The sequence below is a fragment of the Propithecus coquereli genome, unplaced genomic scaffold, assembly GCF_000956105.1.
Source record: "Propithecus coquereli isolate 6110/MARCELLA unplaced genomic scaffold, Pcoq_1.0 Scaffold15, whole genome shotgun sequence".
Taxonomy (NCBI): Eukaryota; Metazoa; Chordata; class Mammalia; order Primates; family Indriidae; genus Propithecus; species Propithecus coquereli.
The window spans coordinates 4,110,569-4,138,395 of NW_012139413.1; the positions used below are offsets into that span (position 1 = coordinate 4,110,569).

The 27,827-nt window shown below is 43.8% G+C and overlaps 1 protein-coding gene across 1 annotated transcript in view; it reads right to left on the reverse strand.

Annotated features, from left to right (window-relative positions):
- SLC7A14 (solute carrier family 7, member 14) overlaps positions 1-27,827 on the reverse strand; it is a 106,330-nt gene that overhangs the window by 10,687 nt on the left and 67,816 nt on the right. The window contains exons 4-8 of the mRNA XM_012640226.1: positions 17,280-17,516; positions 15,505-15,722; positions 6,854-7,000; positions 4,192-4,400; positions 1,454-2,331 (exon numbers count right to left, since the gene is read on the reverse strand). Of these exons, the coding sequence (XP_012495680.1) occupies positions 1,454-2,331; positions 4,192-4,400; positions 6,854-7,000; positions 15,505-15,722; positions 17,280-17,516 (1,689 nt within the window). The remainder of the gene's footprint in view (positions 1-1,453; positions 2,332-4,191; positions 4,401-6,853; positions 7,001-15,504; positions 15,723-17,279; positions 17,517-27,827) is intronic.

The following is a 27,827-nucleotide window of genomic DNA, read 5'->3' on the forward strand; positions in this document are numbered from 1 at the left end:
GGGGGATTTAGAATGGTGTAAAATCGGGACAAAATGCTTACAGGAAGGCATAGAACGGCCTTCAGTGGCCAGAAGTTTGCTGGAAGACACATACCCCTTCCTCTGATTGCTCTGTTTTTTCCTCTATCTAAATCTTACTTTTTAGGCCCAGTTCAAATTCTACCTCCTCAAAGTCCTTTGTGCCTATTCTGACTGGAATTTTTTTTTTTCCTCCGTGAAGAGTGCTTTATAATGTTTAAGAAGTATTTACTGAGCACACAGCACAGACACTCTGTTCCAGGCACAGAGGACACACGGTGAACACCCACGTCCCTAATCCCAAGGAGCTGACAGGCTCCTGACCAGTAAGTCTCTATGGCCTTGCCCAGACATTTGTTTCACCTCTCCTTTAGGCAGGGGTTACATATTCTGTTACTCTTTTATTCCTCCGAGCTCCTAAGGATCTTCCTCAGCTAAGTATTTATTACCAGAGACCCCAGGGTTACCACGTTAAAACAGTGACTCAGGAACTTCGAAATTAGTCTTCACTTAAACATCCCTCTCAAATTATCACTAGCATCAATCCCCAGCACCTCATAAATAGCAGCGACTGTCAGAGATGATAAACATGTAAGGAAAATACAATATAAACTGATCCCAAAGTAAAATTAGAAATCTTGGAAAAGGTATTATAGGACTTCTTGAAGTCCATGAAAGTGGGTTTAGAGAACAGTTTGAATTCATACCCAAAGCAGTGGACAATTGAGGACCTAACAGAGTCATATCAGTTATTAACAGTGGAAGACAGAGAGTCAACAAGAACCATGGCATGATGGGTACTTCCCAAGTGAATGATTGGAATGTCAAAGGATGAAGAAAGTACCTTGGGAAAAAAAATGAAAAATCTTTGAATGTTTTACAAAAGTCAGTATGAAGTGAGAGATGTTAAATGGTGCAAATCTGTCAGAAAAATAGTGCCAAAGTCCACACTTAATTCATAATTTGTTCATTTTAAAAATTAGAGCATGATTACTAATTTAATGTAATTTTGTCAAATGTAAGATAAATTTTTTCATAATTTTTTGTTTTACAATTTTTAGTTTCTAAGATAGAATTCCGATCAATAAACATTTCCCTTCCTCACTTTTACTATAATATCCTTGCCCCTTTAAAAAAAAATGTAGATTCACTTTAAGTGGACTTTTTCTGGTACTAATTATTCTAATATAGAAAGAACTTTCAGCAGTTCCGTATTCGGTGAAGTGATGGATTAATCAGCATCATTCTTCCAGAGCCAATGACCAAGACCATAACAGGCAAAGAAGGAACAACTGGCTTTATTGGCTCTAATGTAGAATGCAAGCTGGAATTCTCTAGGAATGGAGTTGCCTAGTCCAGTTAGGAGGTAATTTTGGGATAAGCGTGTTTAAGCTCCTAAAAGGGAACTCGCAAGGCTCCAGAGAAAGTTGCTTACCCACAAAGCACCAGACCGCAAACCGGATCCATGTGATGGTGGAGAGCTTTAGCATGAGATAGATGTTCACCAGCATGGCAAAGGCAGGCACAAAGGGGAGGCAAGGGGCCATATAGGGCAGCTTCTTGGGGTTCTCTGGCTGCTGCAGGATCACAAACACCAGGGCGCCGATCAGCAGCACCATCAGAACAACCAGAAGTATGGCCCACCAGCTCTGCCCTGAGATGTAGTCAGAACCAAAGATGATGAAGGAGCAGAAGATGAACATGAGGATGAAGAGCAGCAGCACGCAGATGGTCACCGTGTGCCCCGTTGCTGCTGTGGGCCGGTCCATTTTGCCTGGAAGGCCCAGCTGGATCCTCATGGTGTAGTAACGGGGCCCGATCAGCTTCTTCAACTTGATGAGATAAATGTTTTCAGATTCTTCAGCTTCTATGCCTGTGGTCATGTCCACGGTGCCATAGTTTGGATGGTTGACGTTATAGGTTGACTTGTCTGATTTCCCGATGAGCATTTCGTTGTCTCCCAAGGATGGTAAGTTCTTAGCCCCACATGTGTTGGTGGCTGGGCCAGAAAACTCATCCCCTTCACTCACTGGAGAACAGGCTTCCTTCTCACAGTCAGCCAGAATGCCCTCCTTCTTCTTGGTGTGCTCCTCAGACAAGAACTTGACAAAACCGTCTATGTCACTCTCGGGTTGGTATCGAAGGAGCAAGACGCAGACGGAGACCAAGGTGTAGGCGAGGAGAGTACCGATGGACATCATCTCAATCAGGTCTCTCAGGCTGACCAATAGTGAGAGGAGGGCTGCCAGGAACCCCGACACGATGCAGGCCACCACTGGCGTCTCTGTGTAGGAGCTTACATGAGCCAGGAACCTGGAGGGGAGGTGCAAGCAGAGGGTTAGTGGAGGGGTACAGACAGTGATGGATTCTAACATGGCCAACAGAGGGGGCTGAACTGTCCACAGGCTGGTGTGGTTAACTCCTCCTGGTCCCACTCCTCCAATTCATTCTGCATCTCATTCTACTTCAAATCCAGCTGCTATTCCCACCCCAGGATTTGGTTCCTGGAATATAATTTAAAGGGAATTCACTGTAATTCTTTGGTTTTAAGGTGAAATTCGTATATTAAAGTGCCCACTTCATTTGTAAGGGGAAAGGTTGATTCAATCTAGGAGGTTTGTCAGAGCTCTGTGTTGAAGTCCAGGCTTTGTGGGAAAAAGTGACGGTTGGAGGGAGTCACGCACCTGTTTGGGGGTCCTCTAGACCTGTGGCTTAGCAGCAGCAGTGTCACCTTGGAGCTTGTTAGAAATACAGATTCTCAGGTTTCGTCCAGGGTCTACGATTAATACATCAGAATCTTTGGGGGTGCAGCCTAGCAAACTATGCTTTAAAAGATCCCCAGAGGATTCTGATTTATGCCGAAGCTTGAGAAACACTGCTCTACAACAAAAGTGCAAGGATTTAGTTGGCAAAATAGCACAATGATTAAGAACCTGCGCTCATAGATACAGGCTCAAGCTCAGCTAGTAACCAACTGAAGAAGAGAAGACCAACAAGGCCGATGAAATGGTGGGCGCTTCTTTAGCCGTTCCTATAGGCTCCCTCTCCCCTACTCTCTCTTCTCCTGGTCCTTCCTTTCTCCTCCTCCATTCCTCCTTTATTTTCACAATTCACACAGACTGTGAATGTTCTTCAAGCCCCAGCATCTTTCCTCTTAGTTTTCTTTGACAGCAGAAAAACCTTTTGGATGTGTGGAGTTATCACACCTTCATCACCACAGACCCTTCTTGATCTGTTCAGCAACCCAAATACAGCAGCTCTGGCCTGGTGATGGCTTCAGAAGGTGCCCGAGGAAATGGGGCAGAAGATGACAGCCACAGAGATAAAGTCCCTGAGCCAGCCTCCTCTGCTCCCCTGAGGGCTCCTCCGCCTCCACGGTTTACCCTTTGCTTTGTGCACTTGCAGAAGGCCTTCCCTGCCAGCCCCTCATGCTGAGAACCAAGAGATGAGGCCACATCCCCTTTGTACCACGGGCAGATAGGCCACCTCATGGCCAACTTAGGAGGCTAGAACTCTCAATTATTGGTGTGGTTACAAGTCTGGTTTTGGGAGTTGGATAGTTCTGGGTTCAACTCCTGACCTGCCACTCAGCAGCTGTGGGATTTGCAGCAAGTTTTTTTTTTCATCTCTTTGAGTCTTAGTATACTCACCTGCAAAACAGAATTATTGTGAGGACTAAATAGGATACAGTATACAAAGCACCCAGGATACACAAATGTTCAATAAGTGGTGGCTATTGTTGTTGCTATTATTAGGTTCTCTTCAGAGGGTCTTATCGTCTCTTTAATTATTGATTTTTTCAACTTGAGAAGGGCAGTTACCAGGCATCCATGTGATGTCCCTGGGATGGGATCTTCCTTCTGGAGGCCACCCAGTGCTGCAGTTTGGCACCCGTCATCTTCACAAAGGAGCACACTATGTCACACAAGAGGGAGAAGGGCAGCTGGGGGAACATATCAATTTGTGCTGGGTTGAGGGACCCGGAGTAAAACTGAGGGGCTGTTTCAGGGCCTGAGCTCTTTTCACTCAAACTCTTTCCCAGGACACACAGCAGGTTCCGCAGTCTGTGTGAATGGCACTCACATCAAAATTACAGTCAGGCTGACAGCGGTGGACACACTCTCTGGATAGACGTGGCAGAGCAGAATAAATTTCACGGAGTGTAGCCCTTACCTGAAAAGGAGCCCATCACCAGCCATGGCGTAAATGACCCTCGGCATTGGGAAGAGGGAGCCCAGCAAGCTGACTGTCAGTCCTGCAACCGACCCAATGGCCACTATGAATTTCGCAGCATAGAATCCATGAGCCACAAACATCTCCATGAGCGGGGATTCCGTGTCAATGGCATAGTATGGCACCATCAGAGTTAAGATCACGCTCACCTGTTAAAACAAAAGGCATAGCTGGAGGTGTGGGCATGAACACCATGGATGGACGCCCCACAGGAGAAGAAAGAGCCCTGCCCCTGGAGGGGGGGCTTGCACGGCAGGTTGGATCTGCCACTTGCTGGCATGTGCCTTTACTTTAGACCAGTCATTTGGCTTCTGGGCCTCAATATTTTCTCACCACATGTGAATTTAGTGGACTAGACCAGAAGGTCTCTAATATCTCTCAGTGGCCCTTTGATGTCTGAGGAGTAAGTCTGCAGGCATTTCATCCTTATGAAAGCAGAGCTACACTGAGAGTCCAATGGAGAGCAGATACTATCAGAGAAAAGGAGCTGCAGCCAATGCACTGCAGCCAGGGCCTGGCAGTGACCATGAGCACCCTGCCCCCATGGACAAGACTCTCTTTTCGTTTATATTTTCAGGGTCCTATAGGGTCATGTCTGTACACCCTCTTGCTCCAAACACCAGAGATCAAAAATCCAAAGATAAGTGCTGATGAGGTCATTAGGCAATTAATTGATGGGACCCAGATGACGACTCATATTTCCATTTCCTCTCTCTAGCTTAATCCCAGGAACCAGGTAGGCCAACAAACAAATTGTGGTGTCAGGATGGAATCAAGTCCTACTCGAGGGCTGTAAGACCACTACGGCTTTGCTTAACCAGGAACCACTTGGCTGGGGGATCCTAGGACCTACCCACTTCACATGTCATAGGTCTTCCAAACATCCCTCCCTTCAGAATTGCCAGAGGCAATGGAGCTACCAGTCATATAGCCAGATATGGGGCTGCTCCAGCCTGCTATCAAGAAGGGAGTTCAAAAGTTAAAAGGGAGATGGTGGTCATATGCAGACCACTTCTTTGCCTATTGCAGGAGCTAAGCTCCTTCATGGGTGGGGTGCCAGGGAGGATAGCAGGATGTACCACCACAGCCCCACAGTTTGGCTCTTCTCATGGTGGAGTGGCTGCCTGCTAACCAGTGCAAGACAAAACAGCTCCTGAGGCATGTTTAAGACCCATGAAGTCTAAAAGAGAAGGTTTCCCAGTAACATCACCACTTGCAACATCCCCTTTGGGGATGGTGTGGGGTGGGCTGGAGGAGAGTGGGATCGATTCTTATGGCAACTTGGGTTGAGTCTCCTGGACACAGTAGATCAGGGTGGGTAAAATGTTGGTAGATGCATAGCAGTACTCTGTAGTCTATAAAGTGCTATTTTAAGAAAGGAACTGTAATTGTGGACTTTATTGTGCTGTAAGTGTCCGTCCTGGAGAGGGGAAGGGGAGATGCAGAACAGAGTGTCTTTTCCGCTCCCCAACCCCACACTCCTCCCTCAACGCTATCCACAGGGATGACCAGGGCATGGACCGGATGAAGCACTTGAGTGTGTATGTGTGTGAGGGGAGGCGATAATTGACCCATCCGGAAAACGTCTGAGTGGGTAATTAAATGTTTACACACCACATCCAAGCTGCTTTGTGTTTGTGTTTGGCTTCTAGGACAATTCTGTTTTGCAGCTTATCTTAATGATCAGTTGGTCTGGCTTCCTTAATTAGTTGCTGAAGATGTTTTTTTGGGAAGGAGAAACAGCAGGGCTGATGGGTGCACCCCCAGCGGCTGCCTCTTTCCTAATTGTGGTGACTCTAGTGTGTGGGGCCCTCAGGCCCCGGGGGTAGTTGTGTAACCACAGCTCATTGGCTTATCAGCTGATCTCTCCATTGCCAGGGGCTGAGGGGGATCTTGGGTGTGGCTGAGCTGTTTTTGTGATAGAAATTCAGGGATGGGAGCAGAGAGATGAAACATCAAAGTGTGAGGAGAGTCTCAGCCTCTCAGGGGTGTGATCCCACGGACACAAGGCTGAAGGCTTCATTCTGAGGACTCCCCCAGGCAGGGAAACCCGAAGGATGAGTTTGAGCCAGTGTCCAAAGAGGGAGCAACAGCCGAAAGAAATCTCATTTTCCTCTCCAGATTTGAGGGGAAGCGAGTCTCTGGAGGACAATACATTCTCTTTCCCGGCTCTGCGGGGAGCCTCGCCTCTTTGCTGCCGGGAAGCTCCCAGAAGACAGAAGAGCATTGAGGAATGTGCACAGAGGCCCACAATGCCTCTGCTCGCACACCCACCCGTTACTGCCAGCCTATGACCTGGGCTCCTTGGACGGCGGCCCACTCCCCACAGCAGTCCCCTGGGCAGCGCGGACACTGAGAGCTTGTGCACAGGGAGCGGCAGGACGGACGCCCAGGATGAAGTGAGGGCCTGGGGCCTCTCCTCTCCAGTTTGGAGTCCTGATTTTCTTCTTGTCATAGGGTGGGAGGTGGGGCCACAGGGGGCACACCACACAGGTACACAAACACCAAGAAGGCACAGGGAAAGGACTAGTTCCCCACAGAGGAGGGAACATAGGCCCAGAGCCACATCATGAGGAGGGTCCCATGAGCATTTGGTACTTACAGACACATACGCTGTCAGACAGATGACCAGGGAGGCAGTGATAGCATAAGGGATGGACGTGTTGGGATTCTTGGCTTCCTCTCCAGTGGTGGCGATGATGTCAAAGCCAATGAAAGCATAGAAACATGTGGCTGCTCCTTGCAGCACCTGTATGGATGCATTTGTCAGATTCAGAAAGTCAGGGCAGCACCAGGGCCTTAAACAAGGTACCCACAATTGCCTACTGTACCGCAGACATTACTGAGTGGCCAAGCAGGTGACACGATAGAGCTAGTGCTAAATACCCCAGGACCTCTACCTTCTGGCTGTGTGGCTGTGGTCTGTCCCTTCATGTGTAAAGTGGACATATGAAGAATTATGCTGAAATACACACTGGATCATTGAACACATTCAAGTCCTTTTTGGGAATAAGTGGGGGTGTGAATAAATCAATATGTTGGCTATCTCTATGTCTTAGGGAACCAATACAATTCTGTGCTTTGTTTTCATCCAGTTGTTCTCAACCACAACCATAGGCTGTGTGACCACCCCTAGGGGATGTCTGGAAATGCAGGGAGATACTTTTGACCTCACAGACATGGGGTGGACACTTCTGGAATTTAGTGTAGGGGGCTCAGATACTTCTGCATAAAGAATTATCCTGCCCAAATGACCATTAGTGCCCCTGATAGATCATCTCTATGGTAATTTCCAGATCTGAAATGATATAAGAGATTTTCGGATCTTCAGATCTTCTATTGTTTGGGAAGACAGGGTAAAGATAGAATTTGATTTTCTGCTTTTTTGGGGGCTTAAATGACCTACTTGGGCATAGAGCAGGAGGTCAGAGTAAAGCTGAGGAGGTGATACCCAGTAACATCTGCTAGATATCTGTCCCAGGGAGGGAGGGACTTTGTAAGTCAAGATGTCAGTGAAAATGTTCCATTTAGGAGCGTGTTACTTTCTTTTAAAGAATCTGTTGAAGTTTAAATGAAATTTCCCAAACTTCGTATTCTCATTAATAGCCGAAAATGAAAAAAGTACCTCTTTGAATGCTTAGGGATGTCCTTTTAGGGGAAGTCAAGAGTTTTTTTGGACTTGTGTGTATGGGCTGAGGGAATAAAATGCAAACTCTAGCCAGGGGTCCAGGAGGTGAGACCCATTGACTGGACCCATTTTTCCCCTTTCTTCCACATTTAGTTTATAACTGATGAAATTCAAAACATGTACCAAGTAGATACTTGTCCAAAATTTTCACTCTTACTTTCCCCAATGACTTCTCAATAAGGAAAAGACAAAATACTAAATACTAGGACCTGTAAGGTACATCACAAATTCTAAGATTGCAAACCTTCAAAAGCAACCTTTGCTGGTCTGTAAAGTGAGCTGGTGTCTTTTACAGTCTCTCCCAATTAGGATTCTAATTTTCCATCCCCTAATCTGGGGGTTCTAATCCTGGGGTCCATGGAATTCAGGAGGGTCTGAGAATATTGCTGGGAAATAATTATATTGTACTTTTTTTACCAACCTCTAACTGAATGTTAGCATTTCTTTTAATTACGCATGTAGGTGACAAACCAATAGTATTCATGCCTTTGTCACCAATAGTAATCAGATATTTTCATATCATATGAGAGTTGTTGCAAAGATCTTAAAATATTACATATGTTTATCACTCATTCCAAATTATGATAGTTATCTGACATAGATATTGATATTTAAAGCCCAATAAAGAAACCCATTGTTATTATATCACAATTTAAAAATATTCATTACTACATTTTGGTATAATTGATTTCTTTTGAATTCCTAAGTATTACTAATTAGGTTATTCATTTTAAAACAGTTCTCATAAAGGGTTCATAATTTTCATCAGACTTCCAAAGGGTCCATGGCACAAAAAAATTTAAGAACTTCTGGTCTATTGTAATAAGTCAGGTAGAAAGAACTTCTCAAACATAAGCAGTCCCATCTCCAGAGGGCTACTTTCTGGGAGAGAAGAGAACTCTTACTTTCCTTCCAGCAAAGTCCTTTACATCAAGGTATAGAAAATGTCTTTGGCCTCCAGACAAGGGGTGAAAACAGATTTCACTTCATCACACATGAAGTTTCACAGGCTTGGAACTGTGCTTGTTTTCACTTATCTAGAAAATATTACTGGTTTTCAAGGATGAATGGATGTTAGGACTGCAGGCTCGCTAAGCTGTCCTGAACAAGGAAAGCCTTGCTTTAAGACAGCTTACAGGAAACAGGTCCTGCTTTCTCTTCCTTCAACATCTCTCTTCCCTTCCACATACACACACACAGACACATACATACGCACATGAACACACACATTATACACATGTATACACAGACACACACACACAAACACACACGTATACACAGACATGCATACACACACGAACACACATACACACATATACACGTACACACATACAGACACACACACACACACATACCTACACACACACACACGCACCCCTCTTGTATCATATGGTGACCTGGCACAACAGCTATGTAGATCTGGGGCAAATCTACTTTAGAAAAAGGTGAGAGGTGTGTGAACCATGCCATGTGAGGAATAACTGGGAACCTAGAGATGTCTAACTTGAAGAGCAGGAGACTCAGTGGAAGACACGAAGGACACCTTCAGATGTGTGAATTACCAACAGTTGGCAGCTGAAGCAGACGCATCTTGTCTGTAGGTTCCAGAGGGAATCCTGGAGCCATGCACATGGCACAAGTGGGTTTGGTTAGGAGTGTAGACTTTGTAGACTGTGGGACCTAGGTTTGTTCTGCCACATACTAGCTTGGTGACCTAGAACAAGTCCCAACCTCTTGGAGCCTAAGTTTCATTATCACTTCAATGGAGATAATAATAGCACTTAGCTCATAGGGTTTTCATAAAGATTAATGAGACAACATAGTAAATTACAGTCCTAGGATACAGTAGGTGCTCAATAAATAGATCTTACCACAGTATTGTTATTGCTATTGTAAGTTTTTCTAGAGCAGTTGAAGCCCAAGTACACAAACTCCTCCTCCTCCTCATTCTCTCCCTTCTCCCCATCTTCCTCCCACACCCTTCCTCCTCTTCTTCCTCCTCCGTCTTTCAGAACTTGACAAATGTATGTTAAATGCTGCCATGTGCCATGCACTTTGCTTTGTGATGGGGATGTAGTCATGAGCAGAAAATCCTCTGAGATTGACCTTGGAGTCTAGAGGACACTACGAGACCCCAGATGCAACCTTGACTGTGGTAACAAAGTGAACAGGTTAATAAGTATCTATATTATTCATAAGACACAAATCCTACTATTTTCCAAAGGAATGATAGAATGGATGGCGATTACTGCTAACGATCAGCTACCAGAAAGTTAACTATGATCAAATTAGGAAGAGAGGAAATAAGTGTGCAGAGAGGATGTGTGTTAGCCTGAATTTGCATATATAGAACTAGAAAGCAATTATAGTTGAAGAAAGACTGGTCAGATCAAAGGTAGGACGTGTGGAGGTTCTACTACATCAGGCAGTCAACAGAATTTAACTCAGGTAATTCAAATGACATGATTTCAAAGAGAGACTGTAGGCAGGTACAGGCAGTGTATAGGCAGGGTTAAAGTAGACAACTAGGGATGTGGAGGCATCAGAGACGACAACTGTAAGAAGTTTCCGTCATCCCAAGGCCTGGGGCAAAGGGTGGGTGGTGTTCCTGGAGTCCAGTGGGAGCTGGAGGTGCCCAGAAGCAGCTGTCTCTGTGGAGGTGCACAGCAGTGTGGTGCCCAGGCTGCGAGGCAGCAAGAAGGAAATACCCTGGCCTTGCTCTCTCCTCACCCTCTGATCTGATAGTATTTCCCATTAGCTAAACACAACAGGAATCAACCGGCAAGGGGTTTTCTGGAGCACAGAACAGAGTATGAAGGGTGAAGAATAGATCTGGCAGAGGAGGCACATGAAGAATGGCTGGCACACCTACCGAGGTCAAATAGACCTTGGTCCCTGATTGGTAAATACAAAAGAGCCATGAAATGAAAGGGTCCGTGGGTGTGTCTCTACCCAAATAACCACCAAAACTGTTTTCCACTTCATGCTATACAGTTATCAGATCTGGCCACTGGTATTTATGATTAGGATACCCTCCTGTGCATGAAAGAATGTGTGCGGTATCCAGGTGTGGGCATCTAGGAATAAAATCGGTGGGTAAAGTGTGTGTGTGTGTGTGTGTGTGCGCACTTGTGTGCACGTGTGTCTCTGGGTTCATTGGTACTTTATCTTAACTCTTTATTTTAATGTTTTACTTGGTTAAAAATAGTATTTGCTGTGTACTTTGATGACATAGCTGAGATTGTTTTCCGAAGTAAACCTGGTGTGGATGCTCAGCCCGGCGATCCAGAATGGGTCTATCCCTCTGTAGAGCTTTGCAGGGAAGCATCACGTGCCTCAGTTGCTGGAGGGCTGCTGTTTAATTAGTTGTCAAAAGCAATGTCATTAGTGGCCTGCTACTCAGTGTGTGGGGTCCTTAAAAGCTGGCCCCCTGTGCCTCGCTGATATTTGAGAGGCATTAGGATGAGGCGGCCATCTCATATTTTCCACCTTGGCCAGTCTGCCAGATGCCTAGGAGATAATTAGGCACCTTTACATAACTCACTCCCAAGGTAACAAGACAAAATTCCAACTTAACAGTATTTGCTACCACCCCCATGCCCCAGCTCTATTAGCAACCTGTCCACAGTGACAGTGGAATGTGCTAATAGTTCCAACAAATGGACTCAGATGTGGAGAACGTGAAAAATAACTTTTCCTTTTTTTGGAGGCTGTCAGAATTCCCCTCAAATGCTTGCTATGGACCATTTTCCTGGGAGCTGTTTGTGCTGGTAGAGTGTCTTATTTGGTTAAAGAAAAACCATAAGATAGCATCAAGAACAAATAACATAAAGGGAACACAAATCCAGCAATGTCCAGCGGCTGAGGAATTGCAGATGGAGGCAGGGGTTCAGCTGAGGGCCAGAGTTACTTGATATAGGGAAAAATGTTTGTTATTCTTAAGCTCTTCAAGACCAAAAAAGCATTTGACCCAGAACCTGTAAGTGAGTAAACCATTCCTTAAGCTATTTTCTTTGGAAGGAAGTATTTGGAGCAGAGGAAAGAGTAGGCTTATGAGGGGTCTGTGGCCAGAGGATGGATTGTTCATTAACTCTTTCAAAGTACTTGAGAATTGTGTGTAAAGTCATGCAATACTATTCTTATAAATCATCTCCTACACAATAGTTTCTTCCGTTCCATCCTAACTAGAGCGACTGAAGAATGAATGGATTGGAACTCTGTACTAGTCTACCAGTCAGGGGTAGGGGTCCCTAAGGAGTGAAGAAGCTCGTGTAGCTGCTAACTGGGCAACATACTTTTGTTGACAATTGTTAGATGACAAAGCGGGGGATGTGTTTATTATCTTGGTGGATGACATGGCCACGAGACAGTGTCAGACCTTAAAAAATAGGATCTAAATTCAAAGTGACCTTGCTGGACTGGAAAAGTGACCTGAAACCAAAGTTGAGAACGAACAGGTCCAGGCCCATTCAGTAGAGAGGAAATGTACTATGCAGAAATCCAAGGCCAGGCAGAGAGCAGACAGGATGAATCAGCAACATCTTCACACTGGGCTGTCCTTTGTGCTCAGATGATACTTTTAGGCACAGCCGCTAGGACATAAATTATCCCTGAGTTTCCTTCAGGGATAATGGATTTGCAGCAAAAACTTCAGAATCCCAGTCAGTTTTTTTGGTGGCCAATGACAAAACTACTGAAGGTAGTAGGCTTGGGTTGGAGTGAGGACAGTGAACAGAAATGCAAAAATGATAACTGGTCCCATGGCTCCAAACTCAGGGGGAGTGGAGTAAATAAGGACTTTGGTCATCCAGGACTGGGGTCGAGTTTCAGCTCTATTACTTATCATCTATATCTGTGACGTTAAGTTTTATAAGCGTTAGTTATTTCCGTGTAAAAGTGGAGATCATTGTACTCATTTTGCAGGGCTGTTGTGAAGATTAAATGAAAAGTATATATGAAAGAGTTTGTCACAAAGAAAATGTTAAATGTTAGGAAAGGCATCCTTCCTTCCTTTTTTATGCCTGACTTCTGATCTTCTTTTATGAAAGCTAGTGAGAACCCAGATGTATAAACGGGGAACCCTTAAGGCTGGTTGATTAGCTGCTTCCTTGGTGAGGCAGGCTCCTGATTGAGGAAGGATGTGGAGTCCCTGAGAAGGGAAGAGGAGACCCCCAGAGTGAATAAAGACCTCAGAACAAAACACAAAGTGAAAGGAAAGGCTAAAAGACTCCTTCTTCTTCTTCGGAATGAGTAAAAGGGCATTTACACAGAGGATATTAACTTTTTCCAATCTTTACATGGGGTCTCAACTATAGTGCATGACATTTGGGTGAGCTGTTAGAAGGATTTTAAAAATTAAATATGAACTGTGTAATTAAGCAAAGTTTTCAGTTGCATTGACAGGATGTCTTCATAAACAATGCACACTCAAACCTGGGTCCATTTAACTATACTCCCATCTGAGGACAAGAAAAGAGACTAGACTATCTCTTAATGTTCCTCCAAGGAACATTGCAAAAGAGCCATGAAATGAAAAGGTGCATGGGTGGAAGTTTGAAGGAAATGTAACATGTCAGATTCATTACCTTATTACTTTTTTTTTTTATTTTTTAAAGAAGGCTCAGAAGGGAGTGGACATCCACACAAGGTGTGGTGGAAAGGGCTTTGGAGTCACACAGACCTGGAATTCCAGCCCTGGCACTAAGTGAGGCCGGGTAAGTTACTCAGCCTCTCTGAGCCTTGGAGTCTCCATTTTTAATGTGGGAACAATAGCACCAACTTTAAAGTTTTAAGAGTGAGATAGTGTTCACAGAGTACAATGCCTGGCACCTAAATACTAGCACCTTCCTCCTGTCATTTTAACTATTGCTAACCAGAAGAAAGTGCACATAGAAATTCCAAAATTTTGTTCTTTTTTTGCAAACATTTGGTGCAATTAGCTTTCCCACTTGATAGATGAAAAAAGCTGAAACCACGGAAGTTAACTGATGGTCAAAGTAAGTCCATGACCCAGTAATTTCTTATTTTGTTAAGAAAATGGTGAGATTGTTTTCCTGTGCTATGATGAAAATGCAATTGAGTTCCATTCTTTTTTTTCTTACAATTTGTTGTTTCTCTTATATGATAGGAAAGGAACAGTTTGTATCATAAGATAATGTAGATTTGGGGATCTAGAATGAGGTCAACACTGTTTCTTTGTCTCTTCTGGTTTTAACCAGTTTCAGTATTTATTCGTTTCAAAGAGGAGGGAAGAACTTTGTGGTTCTGTGGAATTCTTACAGATAAGCAGAAGACTGGAAATCTTGGCTTCAATTGCTTCCTTGCTTATTTCTCTGCACTGAACAGCATGGCATGGCTCAGAATAAGCAGAAGTTATTCTGAGTCTTCTCCAAGAGAGATTTCTGATCCCTGGACATCTTGGAGGAAAACCAGTCTAAGCAAAAACTGCAAAAGCAGAGTGTGGAATCCTGGACTTGTTTTCTGCCACCCGTCTTAGGCAGATTTGCCTCACTAGGCCTCAGGTTATTCACCTGTCAAATGAGCAGAGGACCAGGTGACCTCTAAGATCCCTGCCAACTCAAAATTTTCTCTGATTTATGTTCTGTAAAAGATAGACTAGTGAATTTTACCAGTAAATCCATAAAATAAGCATTTTTAATTGTACTGGAGAAAGAAACCAGGAGCAACTTAGAACCACTTGTCAGCATAAAGCATTTGCCACTTTGACTTTCCTATTTTTCTTCAGCATAGAACACACCACCCAGATTGTGGGGTGAGGTCTGAAAATGTCCTTTTGGTTCAGCTCACTCCCTTGCCAACCCCCAGACCACACCAAGTAGACTTCTCTGCCATGAACCACATCTCTGGAATGGGATTTATAACTAGTACTCCACTGGGCCCACTCACCTGCCCTCAGACCCCAGCGGACTCTCCTCCTAGGGTCAAATGTTGGCATTAGATTTAAAAACTGTTCTTTCCCTAGTTCCATATACAGGCAAAACTCATTTCTTCCCCACCTGTCCACTGTCCCTGCCCTCCTTTATTGCCTTGTCTATTTATGGACCTGTGTGTCTCTCTTAGACTGTAGAGACAGCCTCCAGAACTGAGCTATTCTTGGACAGACTTTAGAGTCAGACAGTACTCACTATTGGTCTTGCCACTTACACTGTGTGCTCAATTGAAAGTCATTTGATCTCTCTGAATGGGAGTCTTTTTCATCTTTAAGACCAGAGTCTTCTCCATTTAATTGGGATGATTAAATTAGATATTACATGCAAAGTACTTAGCACAGTGTTAGGCATATTGCAAGTGGCCAATACCATGGAATCTATCACTGTTGTTTGTATAAAATAGGATCTCAACAAATGCTGGTGAAACAAATAAGGAAAAAAAAAAGAACCACTTCTTCGGAACATTCCAACTAAATTCACATTAAAAGGTGATAAAGAGAATGCCACAGTGATTATGGAATACAGCAGCACTTTCTTGAAAATATGTCTTCAGCTGATCACTAGGTGGAAGGCAGAGCATGTGACAGGTGCACCAGGCTTTAGGAATGAACTCACCCCTGACCAGCCATGGGGCAAGAACTGGCCTTCAGCCCAGTATTTCCCATTGATGAAGAAGAGGCCTGCAATCATGATGAACACCCACACTGCCAGGTTCAGCACGTTGAGGACGTTGTTGAAGCCCACAGAATTCTTCACGCCCAGAGCAACAATGATGGTCACAATGACAGCAATCAACAAGGCCAGAAGGTCTGGGTACGATTCTTCACCTTTCCCTAGAGGGAAAGACATGATTTAACACCATCCAGAGGGAAGAAAGGGCCATGCAAACTCCTGGTCCCACCGCAGTGCATCCTCTCTCAGTTTTGAGAAGGGTGGTCAGTCTGTCAGGGAGACAGAAGGAGGAACTGTGTGTGTATGTGTGTGTGTGTGTGTGTGTGTGTGTGTGTGTGTGCGCGTGCATGCAGGTGCCTACACACACCTACGCTGTGTCTGTTTGCAAATGGGCAAGTTTTGGTAGATAGGTAAGAGGATCTGATATCCTGGACCCAAAACAGGGATATGTGATGTGACAATTACAACAGAACCAGGGCACAGGACATTTGAAGTCAGAATTGTCCTGGTATGGAATATATATAGAGGTCTAATATGTTATTTGAAAATTATTTTTATCTTCATCACTGAGAATTTTATAGTCTATAAAATTTCCATTCCATTCCAACAAACTTTTCTTTATTAGCAAATCTAAGAATGTGTGCCTTTGAGAACTATTGTAAGAGGGGTTTTCTGTTCCTTTTTGTGTATGGGGTTGCAGAGAGAAAATAACCAGTGAACACGCCCTGCCTGCTTGTTCTTGCTCATTGGCCAGTGGACTCCTGCCCTCTGCAGAGTGGAGAAGGCACTGCCTCAGCAGCCAGCGTACTCGGGCCAGGAGCCAGCCGTGTGGCCTTGGGCAACTTGCCTCACCTCCCTGTAAAGTGAAGGGCGTGGATGACCTCGTTTTGGAGGACCCTTTCAGACCTAAAATTCTGTGAAATCAATATACGGAACAGGTTTAGTCTTTATATTTTCATCTTATCATGGTATCTGTGTGCTCAGCATTTTTGTTAATTTTTCTGAGATAGAGACACCAAAATCAAAGGACTCAACATAGCCACAGAATCATTCCTTGGAGCTTCTGAGGCAAGACTCTAAAGCTACCTCAACTATTGTTTGGCTTCCCTCTGATATGGGAGTTTATCAGATGTCAGGAGGGAGAGTGGGCAGCAAGTGCTGGATGGAGCCTGAGGTCTCATGGCATCTGTTATGTGAGCTTCTGGTTGTTGGCATCCAACCACTTATATTATCCCTCTTGGACCTCTGGTAGACTAGAATCCATTTTGTGCCTTGAAAGATTTTTTTTCATTTGAAAAATAAAAAAAAATATTCTGATGAAACTTCCAGAGAAGTTCTACCAGTTCTTTTTCCTGTATTGGTTTTATTTTTATATAGTTATTGTCATGGTGCTTGTATGGTTTGTGTCTTTTCATATATGACATTACATTAAAACATATTCCATGTTATTACAAGTCTTCCTAATCATCCTTTTATTGCTAGGTACGTAATATGTGTCCACAATTTACTTAATCATTTGTCCCATTGTAGAATATTTAGGCTGTCTCTAAATTTTTGTGATTGTAAATAAGGCTGCGATGAATATCTCTTTATATAATGCTTTCATGGAAATTTGAATCTTTTTTTTAGGATGGATAGATTCACAGACAAAGAGTTACTTTGCAAAAAAGAAAAACAAAAAAACATTTAAGGCTCTTAATACATTTTGGCCATCTCACCCAGGCCATTGAGGGTTCCCACGCTGTCCACCATCCAGCGGCTGATGGTGTGGTTGGCCAGGGAGTCAAACATGCTGCTCAGAGCGCTGGCGCCGGCTGCAGTGCCAATCAGGTACTCCAGGATCAGGTTCCAGCCGATGAAAAAGGCCACAAATTCCCCGACAGTGACATAGCTGTAGGTGTAGGCAGATCCTGTGGTCTTGGGGACTCGAACTCCAAACTCTGCATAGCAGACGCCTGCGAGGATAGACATACACAGATGGTGGACTTCAGGAGATGAGCTAGCCTCTTGGTGGTTAACAATCTTGGGTAGAAAATACTGAGAATCTCTGAGATCTTAGAACACATACACAAAGTTTTATGTGCATGAATCAATTTGAAGCCAACTCTAATCTCTTCCAGCCTCACTTCTGAAAAACTTTTTAACCTAAATGCCTAGCAATAGCAGTAGCATAATTCTACTGAGCTATTGGAGACTGAACTTTATTTAGAAAAATTCTCACTTGTTGTGTGCATCTCTCTTGCGTTCTTTAAGTGTCAGATATCCTGAGTGAACATGGGCCTAAATCAATATGACTCCCACCCTTGATGGCGCCAGGGTCATATTCCGCAGTAACATTCTTCTCTTTCAGGTTTTACATATTACAAAAGGTGCTCCTCATTTGAGTGATGCTTCAAGCAATCTGTGAAAATGCTGTACTGTATCTAGGGGGGTAGATAAAAGATGGAAATATAAACAAATTACTAGTTATTTACAAGGAAATTCAGCACATACAAAAGATAACAAACACTTTTAGAGTGCCTACTATGTGTGTGGCAGGGTGCTAGGGCTGAGAATGAAAAAGACAAATGACACATGCCCCAGCCCTCAAGAGGAGATAGGCCAGAAAACGAGTGCATGTCGTAGGCTGTGTAAGCTTGACAATGCAGAAAGGTATGAGATCAATGAGAGCGGAGATGAGAACATGTACCCAGCTGGTTTTGAGGTATATGGAGGAATTAGTTGGATAAAGAAGGTAGAACATGAGGCAAAGACACGGTGGAGAGAGACAGTATGAAGTATATGGGTGGAGGGGAGTGTGCATGGGGGTATTACGCAAGACAAGGCTACATGAGTAAGCAGAAGCTGTGTGTTTTCCAAAGTGGGTTCAGGGCCCACTTCCACCAGAATCATCTATTGAATCCTAATTTCAGGAGATAGGGACCAGGAACCTGCATTTTAACAAGCTCCCCAGGTAATGCATGTGTTTGCTTATATTTGAAAAACACTGCACTATTGCCTCATTCTTTGATATGATTAGAGATCAAATTAGAAAGAGATTGAGAATACACCAAACTTCTGGGAGTTGGAAGAGTCTCTTATTTTGTGCTGGGAATTCTGGATGTGGGCCCATGGGTGAGGCAACAGTTGGAGGACAGACATAGTACAGCGTGGAGGGAACACACCAGGAGTGGGATGGAGGAGAATGTGGGAGGGAACTCAAAATGAGTCCCAATTTTGTTAAGGGTCAACCCTGAGGTTCTCTTATCACAAACCAGGGAACAATAGTTCACTCTTTTGTGAATAAAGAGAGCAGGATTCTTCTCCTTCTGAAGGGGGTGAAATCAATGCAAGGAAGCAAAAACAGAGATGTCAAAAACAATGCCACAATCAGTGATTCAACGTGATGTACTGTCTCCTCCTTCCCCGCAGTAGCTCCAGTTGTCAAGGTGTCCATGTGGAAGGAGCACCCAGCCAGTTAGGCTGGGCTACTGTCTCAACGTCACTCCTTTACTTTCAGTGTCCTGATTTGTAAAATAAAAGTATTATACCAGATGCTGCTCTAAGAATTTCCTAACTCTGAAACCCAGGATTCCATCTGCTGTATTGAATTTTGCTGAAAAATCCATTGACAATAACTTAACTTTTCTTTTATGTCAATTGCTATATGGTTCTGTATTATAGAGATGCTCTCTGGGATAGTGATGCCATCTGTCCCTACATTAAATGACCCAGGCTGCTACTTACTTTGAGCTCCTATGTCAGCCTTCCTCCCCTTACTTTGTAAAATAGTTTTCCATCTTCTTCCTTGATGTCAGACTGTCAGTTGTTACTTCCTGTTGCTGCCACAGTGCTTACCTCGAGCAGTCAGACTGCCTCTTTTCTAAATTGCTGCTTCCAACACCTGATGTTTAAATTGTTAGAGTGAGTCTAAAATTAAGAGGAAATGGTCTCTGAAGAAAGGCCTGAAGAACTCTTCCGTGAGGAAAGTATAGCGCATACAAGCACTTGGTATGAGAACCTGATGCTATTTTCTTGCATGCTTGGAGGACTTTTGTGTTCTCTTCGGGGTTCTTGGGAATGGAGTTTGCACATAGAGATTAGATTGCTCTTTTAGTGCTGTGTGAGGAAGAGATTAGGTGGCAACTAATTTCTCCTCTTCGAGATAGAATCCAGAGCATTTTCCAATAATTCCTATATCCTATGAGCTGATTCTCTCCACCCATCTTTACTCCCTTGATAATGTACAAGATTTCTAGGTAAAATTTTTCCAAATGATGCTTTTGAAACAGGCATTGATTTAAGAGCAATTTTAATTTCAATAGCCAATATTGTGAAGTTTGGGGAATCAAACATTCTCTCCATAATATTCGATCTGCCAAATTAAATTTAAGAATGTCCAATTCACCACCAGAACTTACTTGCCAAGGGCAATTAGCGTATAGGCACATCTTCTTTAGGTCTTGTGAGGGGACCAGCCCCTTGCTGTCCTGAGTCAGAGGGAGAGGCCCTGGCTATGCATGGTGCAAGGAGCATTTGGAATCATAGTCACTCATTTCCCAAGGTCCTGCTGGGATCTTGATGGATTGTAGGTTTGGGGAGAACAGTGAGAAAATCAATCAGCGACTAATCATATAAGACAATTTCTGCTCCAAGAAATTGTTCTTTTGGAAACATTGTAAAAGATCTTATACTGTTTTCTAATCTTTCTGATTTGTTTGATGCAGAAATGCAGACTTTTAGTGGGCACTAGAGAGTATCTAGCCTGGCTCTGAAGCTCCGTGGTGAGGAGTGAGTGTTTACAACCCCAAATATCCTAAGGAAAATATTCTGGATCATTCAACTATTTTAAAATATTGGGTGTGTAAGAGAAACACATTCAAGAGTATCTTTCTAATTTCAATAAAAAATGAAAACCATGGAAAGGGAAATTTTGGTTTTTACCTAGATTATCTAGTGTCCCAGATCACTGAGCATCTGAGGGCAAGTTACTTACCCTCACCTGGGTGACACGAGGTGGCCAACTAGATAAGCTTTTGAGTCCTTTCCAGCACATCATTCTTTAGTTTCACAACTAGAGTCAACTCTCAATCATCTGAACCAATGGGGGAAGCCCTGTAGAAAATCCTGCAAACCAGTGGTTCTCAACAAAGGTGGTACTGGCTCCTGGGGGGACGGTCTATGCTTCACATGATGATTGTGGGCACTTGTGGCATTAAACGGGCAGGGGCCTTGACTGTTAGACATTCTGCAATGTGTGGGACCATCCCATAGAACGAAGCATTGTCTTGTATCTTACATGACTGCTGAAGGTCCCAGTGGACATGCATGTTAAGTACAAACCTGTTTATAATTTTTGAATCTGAATTTATCTCCATTTTATACATAACACAAAACATTTTTTCTTCATGGCTTTATATACATTGAATTTCCCAGGATTGCAACAACTGGGTAAATTGAGGGACAGTTGTAATTTGTTTTGTTTGGAATTTGCCAAGAGTTGGTCACCATTTTGGAAAACCCCATCATCAACAGCAACATTATTTGTGGTCTTTGAGCAGCAAACAACACACCTACGTGAGTGTGCATTTGTAGCAGTTGTAGTCATAGTGGTTCTACAAATGGCTATAAACATCTAACGACTTCATTATGTTTCCCAATGTACTCATGCCCCAGAACTCACATGTTGAAATAAATATTGCTTTTATTAGGAATTACTTTCCTTTATTTATCTTTCATACTCAGGGTATATTGATTTTTTAAAAAATTAAGTGTGTAGGAAGGTAACATTATCTCTAGTTGCCATTCCAGAATAGTAAAGGAAGCATTACAAAGTCGTTTTTTTTTTTTTTTAAACCAAAAGTTGATCTGGGTGTACTAGGGTGGAGGATTACTATTCTAAGTGAGAGATCAATGTATAAATAATCTTTACTTAATTTGGTAATCCATCGAAAAAGTTCTTGCCTCAGAGTTACTCTCCTATTCATATTTGCCTTAGGCTATTATCAAAGCGATTTTGCATTTCATGGTTACCCATCATGTGGTTGGAGAGGGAGAGTCCTATTGATTCCAAAAGTGTATATTGATACAGCTGGATGACATCAATGTTGAGGTGCAGGCAGCCACCAGTGAGTAACTGCATGCTGCAGACGACATGGAGGAAATTTTCCCATTAGAGGTGGTCAGAAATGGAAAATCTAGATCCTTGAGAAATGCAAAGAATTCATTTCAGCAGAACTAGATGGAATAGGAGTGATTCCACATAGCCTGTAAATCTGACACCTTTTCAATCATCCACCACACAAGTATATTGTAAACATATTCCTATTTACATTTTGTCATATTCCCAGCGTTTTGTTTTATTTCTATATCCAGAACTATTTGTGACTAAACTGAAAAATTGCCAGCCTAAAAAGCAGTTAGACTTAGAGAGGACTTACACATTGCAAAGAGGTTTGGGACAAGATACCAGGACATTCTCTATTTGAATATTCTGTATTAATCCCCTCTTAGTAAGAGTATCCGAGGATCAAAGTATCCCAGATATTGTGTGATTTGAGGTTCAGAAAAATATGGTCTTTTCAAATGTGAATTTCTTTCCAAGTCAGAGTCTATGGTTCTGTCATTTACAGGAATAAAGAGCCCGCCCTGGGTGCAGTGCTCTCAGAGAGCCTGCATGCAGCATCGAAAGTTCCAAACTGTGCTTAACACAATGCTGCCCAATAGTAAAGATAATCACATCGTGTCCCCTCCCCCTGTCCCTCGCCGCCCAATTTTATGACATCACTTGCAGCCTACCCTGCTTCCCTGTGACCCTCTAAGAACAAAGAGACAAAGCTTCTCCATCTTAAGAGGGCATAAAGGAGAAAGACCCAGCTGGAAGTAGGCAAAAGGTGGAAAAGGGCTTCTCCATTTAAGAAATATATTTCCCTCCACATTCCACCAAAGAAAGTCATTAGATAAATAATGTACTTTCACTTGGAGGGATTAAATCTAGCAGTTATTCACACTTAAATGTCAATTACTCTGCTCAGATAAAGAGAGGTTTTCCCATTGACATGTAGCTTACCTTACTTTGACTAATTTCCTAACCTGCTTATCAACTAATTTAGCAATTTCCTAAATAACTTCTGACTTCCTAATTTCCTTCTTTTATTCGACACACATTGTTAAATCAGGCACTGTAGCGAATACCAGAGACACAAACAGTAAGGGAGACAGATTTCCTGACCTTGAAGCATCTGTATTCCAATCAGGAAAGAGTTTAATACACAACTTATTCCATGCACCCACTATTTAATACCAGAGTATTTATGAAGTGCTCTTGGAGCCCACTGGGTGAGTGCGATCCTTAGGGAGCATGGTTCTTTGGTTGCTGTGAGAACAGGGAGGCTGGAGGGGAAGGCTTTAGAGCTGCGTCTTGGAAAGTGAGCTGGGCTTTGGCAGTCAGGAAAAAATGGGGGAAGCGTGGTTCCAGGCAGATGAAAGGGCACAGCTAGAATGACACATGCAGGCTACTTGGGGATTGGAGAAGATGGGTCTGCAGAGGAGGACTGGGATCAAGTGATTGGGGATGGGGACCTTTTTAGTAGATTGGCTGAATCTGGCTGAAAAGGACTGTATAGTTCATCTCCTCCTGTAGCTTTAAAGCTCTTTCTTACTTGTAGAATCCTTTTTTGACACAAAATCTTATTTGAGAGCCCACTACATAAACAAGTAAAAGCAGAGTGGCTCTGTTGGAAGGGGTGGGAGAACTGAGGCTGGTCTGCTCAGGATCTCCTTCACCCCACACCCCCCCAAAGCCCCCGATGCTCCTCTGTGGATCCTCAGGGCTGTACTGAGCATGGGAGTGGGAAGGGGTGTCCACTGTCATTGGGGTTGTTCCTTTGTTTTACAGATGATGCGACTGAGCCCCAGATCTGAAGTTGCATATTCAATTAATGACCGAGCAGGGGCTAGAATGGAGGTCTCCTGACACCCAGTTCTAGGAACTTTCCAATCTCTCATTCATTAATCAAAAACATTTATAAGGTACCGTCTCCATGCATCAGTGTTAGATTTTAGGGATTCAAAGGTGAATAGCAAGAATACAGTCTTTTTTTTTGCGGGGGAGGTCCTTAAAGTCTAGTGGAGAAAACAGAGCAGAAAACCAACCAGCCAAAAGGACTGTCCAAAGGGAAAGAAGGCATCAAGAAATACAGGAGGCAATGGGGCAGCGTTTCAGAAAATAATTTGCTAGCTCTGCAGTTTCATCCAGGCCTCTGAGATCAGCAACAACTTGAGTGTTGCTCAGAGCTGTGACCAAGGGTTGCAGATATCAGGCCCGATTAATGGTTTTGATTATACCGTATCTATTATACTTTATACTAGGGAAATAGGAAGGTTGGGGTGGGCTAACTAGAAAATGGCTGAGGTCAGCAATTCCTCATCCATGAAGTCAGTTCCTCCCGAGTGCCCATTATCTGCTGTCTCTCAGACACAGGATGGGATCGGCTGTTGGGCTATACTATTCAACTCACCGCTTTGGCCCAAACATGCCGTTAAGAAAGTCCTCACCAAATATAGTAATCTGCTGAGAAGATTTTTTACCCATTTTCTTCTCATTTTCTTAGTGTTCTCAAAACATCTCTGTTCCTTTTATGAAGTCACAGCAGGGCTAGGACATGTATATATTGCTGGTCCTGCTTAGCGTAGATTGGGAGTGGGGTATAAGGAGAAATCACAAGACCTCAGAGAGAGATAGAGTGTGGATTCTTTCTGAAGCATTTGTTTTCTCTGTGACGCCAAATTCCAGATGGTGGGTGATGCAGTGTCTCCATCACTGCTGTCTCTCTTGAGAAGCAGGTCGCTGGATCCCGAGGATCATCTATCCAGTCACCTGTCACACGCAGCTGGACCCACTGAGCCTGCACTGATGTCCTCGTCCCGAAGCTCTTGGTTAGCCAAGAAAATTGTGGGTTTCTTTTTTGGGGAGTGACTATCAGGCATCCTCCCCTCCCCCCTCACTGCCACTGTCTCTTCCACCTGAGCAACCTTGGCCACTTTGTCACCTGTCAGTAGAGCCCAGGCCATTTTTACAAATGTGTCTGGAGGAAAAGCAATTTGTCTGGGAACACCTATGTTTCTTTCTGTCTAAGAAGAGACTTATGATTTCTCTGCCCGAGCAGACTCCAGGTGGACAGTAGCTGCCCATATTTAGGGGATGGGAGCATCATTAATCAGGGGGTATGTGACACCATTAGTTATTGAACTTGACAGGTCTCCAATTAAAGTTGGGTAGGGAACAGAGAGCTCTCAAGTCCCCCAAACCACAGCACCAATATATCAACATATAATTAGGAAGGAAAGAAGCTGTCCTTACAGTCAGAGAAGTGACTCCTAAAATGGGTCAAGGAAGTTTAATAATTTGCTGATTAAATGTGACCAGTCTATCTGTTTATTCTCTTATCTAGATCTTCCTCTATAAAAATATTTTAGAGGTTATTGGAGGTACATATTGTCCATAATATGAGGAATTCAAGTATTATATTGTCTGGTCATGCTATTTTTAATAATCATTATGCATATTATTTTACTTGATTGCTTTATCAAATGGAGACAATGATGGTGATGATGATGATGATGATGATGCTCATGTGGTTGCTTTCAACTAAAGAATCCACAAGGTTAGCTGCTCCCTGAGCCAATCTTCCGGCCCAGGTTAGTCTTTCTTCACTGCTGAGGTGGTGGGTGGGCTGGAACTGCTCTTTTCTTTCCCTCTAACATGTTTATGTGGGTGGCCTCAGGTTAGCACTGAAGGCTGTCTTGGAGGGGAAAAGATGTTACAAAAGGAAAGGCGAAGGCACATGTTTTTTTGGCATCTGCCTGTGCCAGGCTCATTGTACAGGCTTCCTCAGGTAAGCCGTGGGGATGCTGAGGCCAGTGCCAGCAGCCACTCTGCTTTAGGACAGGAAGTGAGGTGTCACAGAATTCACATGGCCTCTGGGGAGACCCAGACAATGGTTATGACAGTTAAATACAATGGTGCACACAGATCCACTTTGCCCAGTGCCTGGCACACAGTAAGTGCTTTACAAAGGACAACTAAAATTATCACTAACTGTGGTGTTGGGCAGGTGCCCCAATTCACTGAGCCTTAGTTTCCCTACCTGGAAAAAGGTGATATCTACTGTGCAGGTCGTTATAGGTCTTCGAAGGACATGTGTACATGCATAGGTCTTCCTGGCATATAGTAGGCACTCTGTCAGTGGGAGCTATGGCTATTACTTATTGGCGAGGAAAAGGAATCTCAGAGAGCTTTGCTTAGCAGCAGGCTCCGGAGCATTTATACAGGGGCCTTTGCCTCCGAGGTGGGACAAAAGAGGTTGGAAGCAAATGCTGTTGGCTGATGGTTTTAGAGACTCAGCGTTGGCAGGAATATTAGAAATCTAGCTAGACTAAGACTTACGTGTGCTTGATGCACTTCTAAAACAGAACCTGGAAAAGTTTCTTCCTAGATTTTAAATCTTTGATCTGGAAACTTCTTGTTCTATCCCAAAACTCCAATTAGAAATTGTGAGAGTGAAGAGAAAGTTTCAGTTTTCTCACTCCCCCTCTCGGTGAGAACTACTGCCCCTCATCCAGGTGACTCGGATAACGGGGCTAAAAGGCTTTGTGCAGAATGGGAAAGGAGAGTGGGGGCTGACCTGACAACCAGCAATTCTCCCTCACCCAATATTTCCCAGCTCATCGCTCTCAGGAAGTAGGCAGGGTCCCATTTCTAAAGCAGATGAAAGTGGCACTGGCAGAGATGACAAATCTGAGAGGCTTCTGTGGGGGGTCAGGTCACTGCCCCCTTATCCTGGGAATATAACAGACAGAGTTCAAGGTGAGTGCCAAGGGGACCTGCCAGAGCCCTGGTGTGGCCTCCTCAGCCCAGGCGAGGAGGAAGTGAGACCAGCGCCTCACCGAGAGGTGACGCAGTCTCAGCAGATGCCGAGGGAGGCTGAGGGGGGGTGTAAGACACAGCAGGTCTCTCACGGGCCTGGACCCCCTCTCTGTGGAGGATCTTCCCAAAGACATGAGAGACCCCTCACGAGAGCAATGGCATCTCGACTTTTCCCAAACTGGACTAACGTGGGGAGAGAAGGAGCAGGGCCAGGTCTCAGGATTTGGGAGACTCACTAGAGAGAATCTTTTGGGTGTGGGGATTCTCCTCCACACAAAAGTTCTCCTCCTTCTGTGATAAAAACACCTACCACCCTCTCCCTTCTCCTTGTCCTCTCCCCCTTTCTACTACCTGACCCTCAGAGCTCTAGGAAGATTCGGCCTGCTATAGGGCCTAAGTATTATATTTGTATTTTAAGGGGTCAGTGTTGCCACCTGCTTGTCTATGAGGAAGGAAGATTGGCCTGTGCTTGGTAATCTGTGGCTGCAGTATCTTCTGTGCACAGCTGACAAGACTCTTAAGAACTGTCCTTCCTAAGAGTCTCACCTAGATGGTCCTGGTGAAGTGTGTCCAACTAGGCAGTCCCTACCAAGTGCAGTGACAATGGTGGGTTTTTAGCTGAATTTTGTACAAGGGAACTCCAGTGAATGGAACAGTGACTCTCTTGGATACATTAGTAGCTTCTGGAAAGAGGCATTCCTGTCAAGGAAAACTTCAAGTGCTCTTGGCTGGATTTATAGTATTCAGACACATGAACACTCTCATAATTAAAACAGTCTCAGAAATCTTTTCAAAGGAACAGGGATTTGTATTTATGTTTCACATATAAGAGAAATTCATTATATTGGTTATTTATTTTTTTATTTCAGGATATTATGATGGTACAAATATTTTGGTTACGTTTTATATCTTTGCCTCACCCAAGCGAGGATTAGAGGCATACCCTTCCCCTCTACAATGCTCACTGAGTCCATTAGTTGTGAGTTTACCCCCTACCCCAACCCCTAAGCCCTGGAGAATACTACTACTACTACTGCGTGAGCACCACAGTGTTAATCAGTCAGTGCCAATTTGATGGCTAGCACATGTGGGGCCTGTTCTTCAGATCTTGTGATACCTCACTTCAGATAATGGGCTCAAGCTCTATCCAGGAAAATATAAGAGGTGTTAGATCACTGTCATTTCTTATAATTGAGTAGTATTCCATTGTATACATATACCAAATTTTAACAATCCATTCATGAGTTGATGGGCACTTGGGTTGTTTCCACATCCTTGTGATAGTGAATTGTGCTGCCATAAACATTTGGGTGCAGATGTCTTTATTATACAATGTCTTTTGCTCTTTTGGGTAGATGCC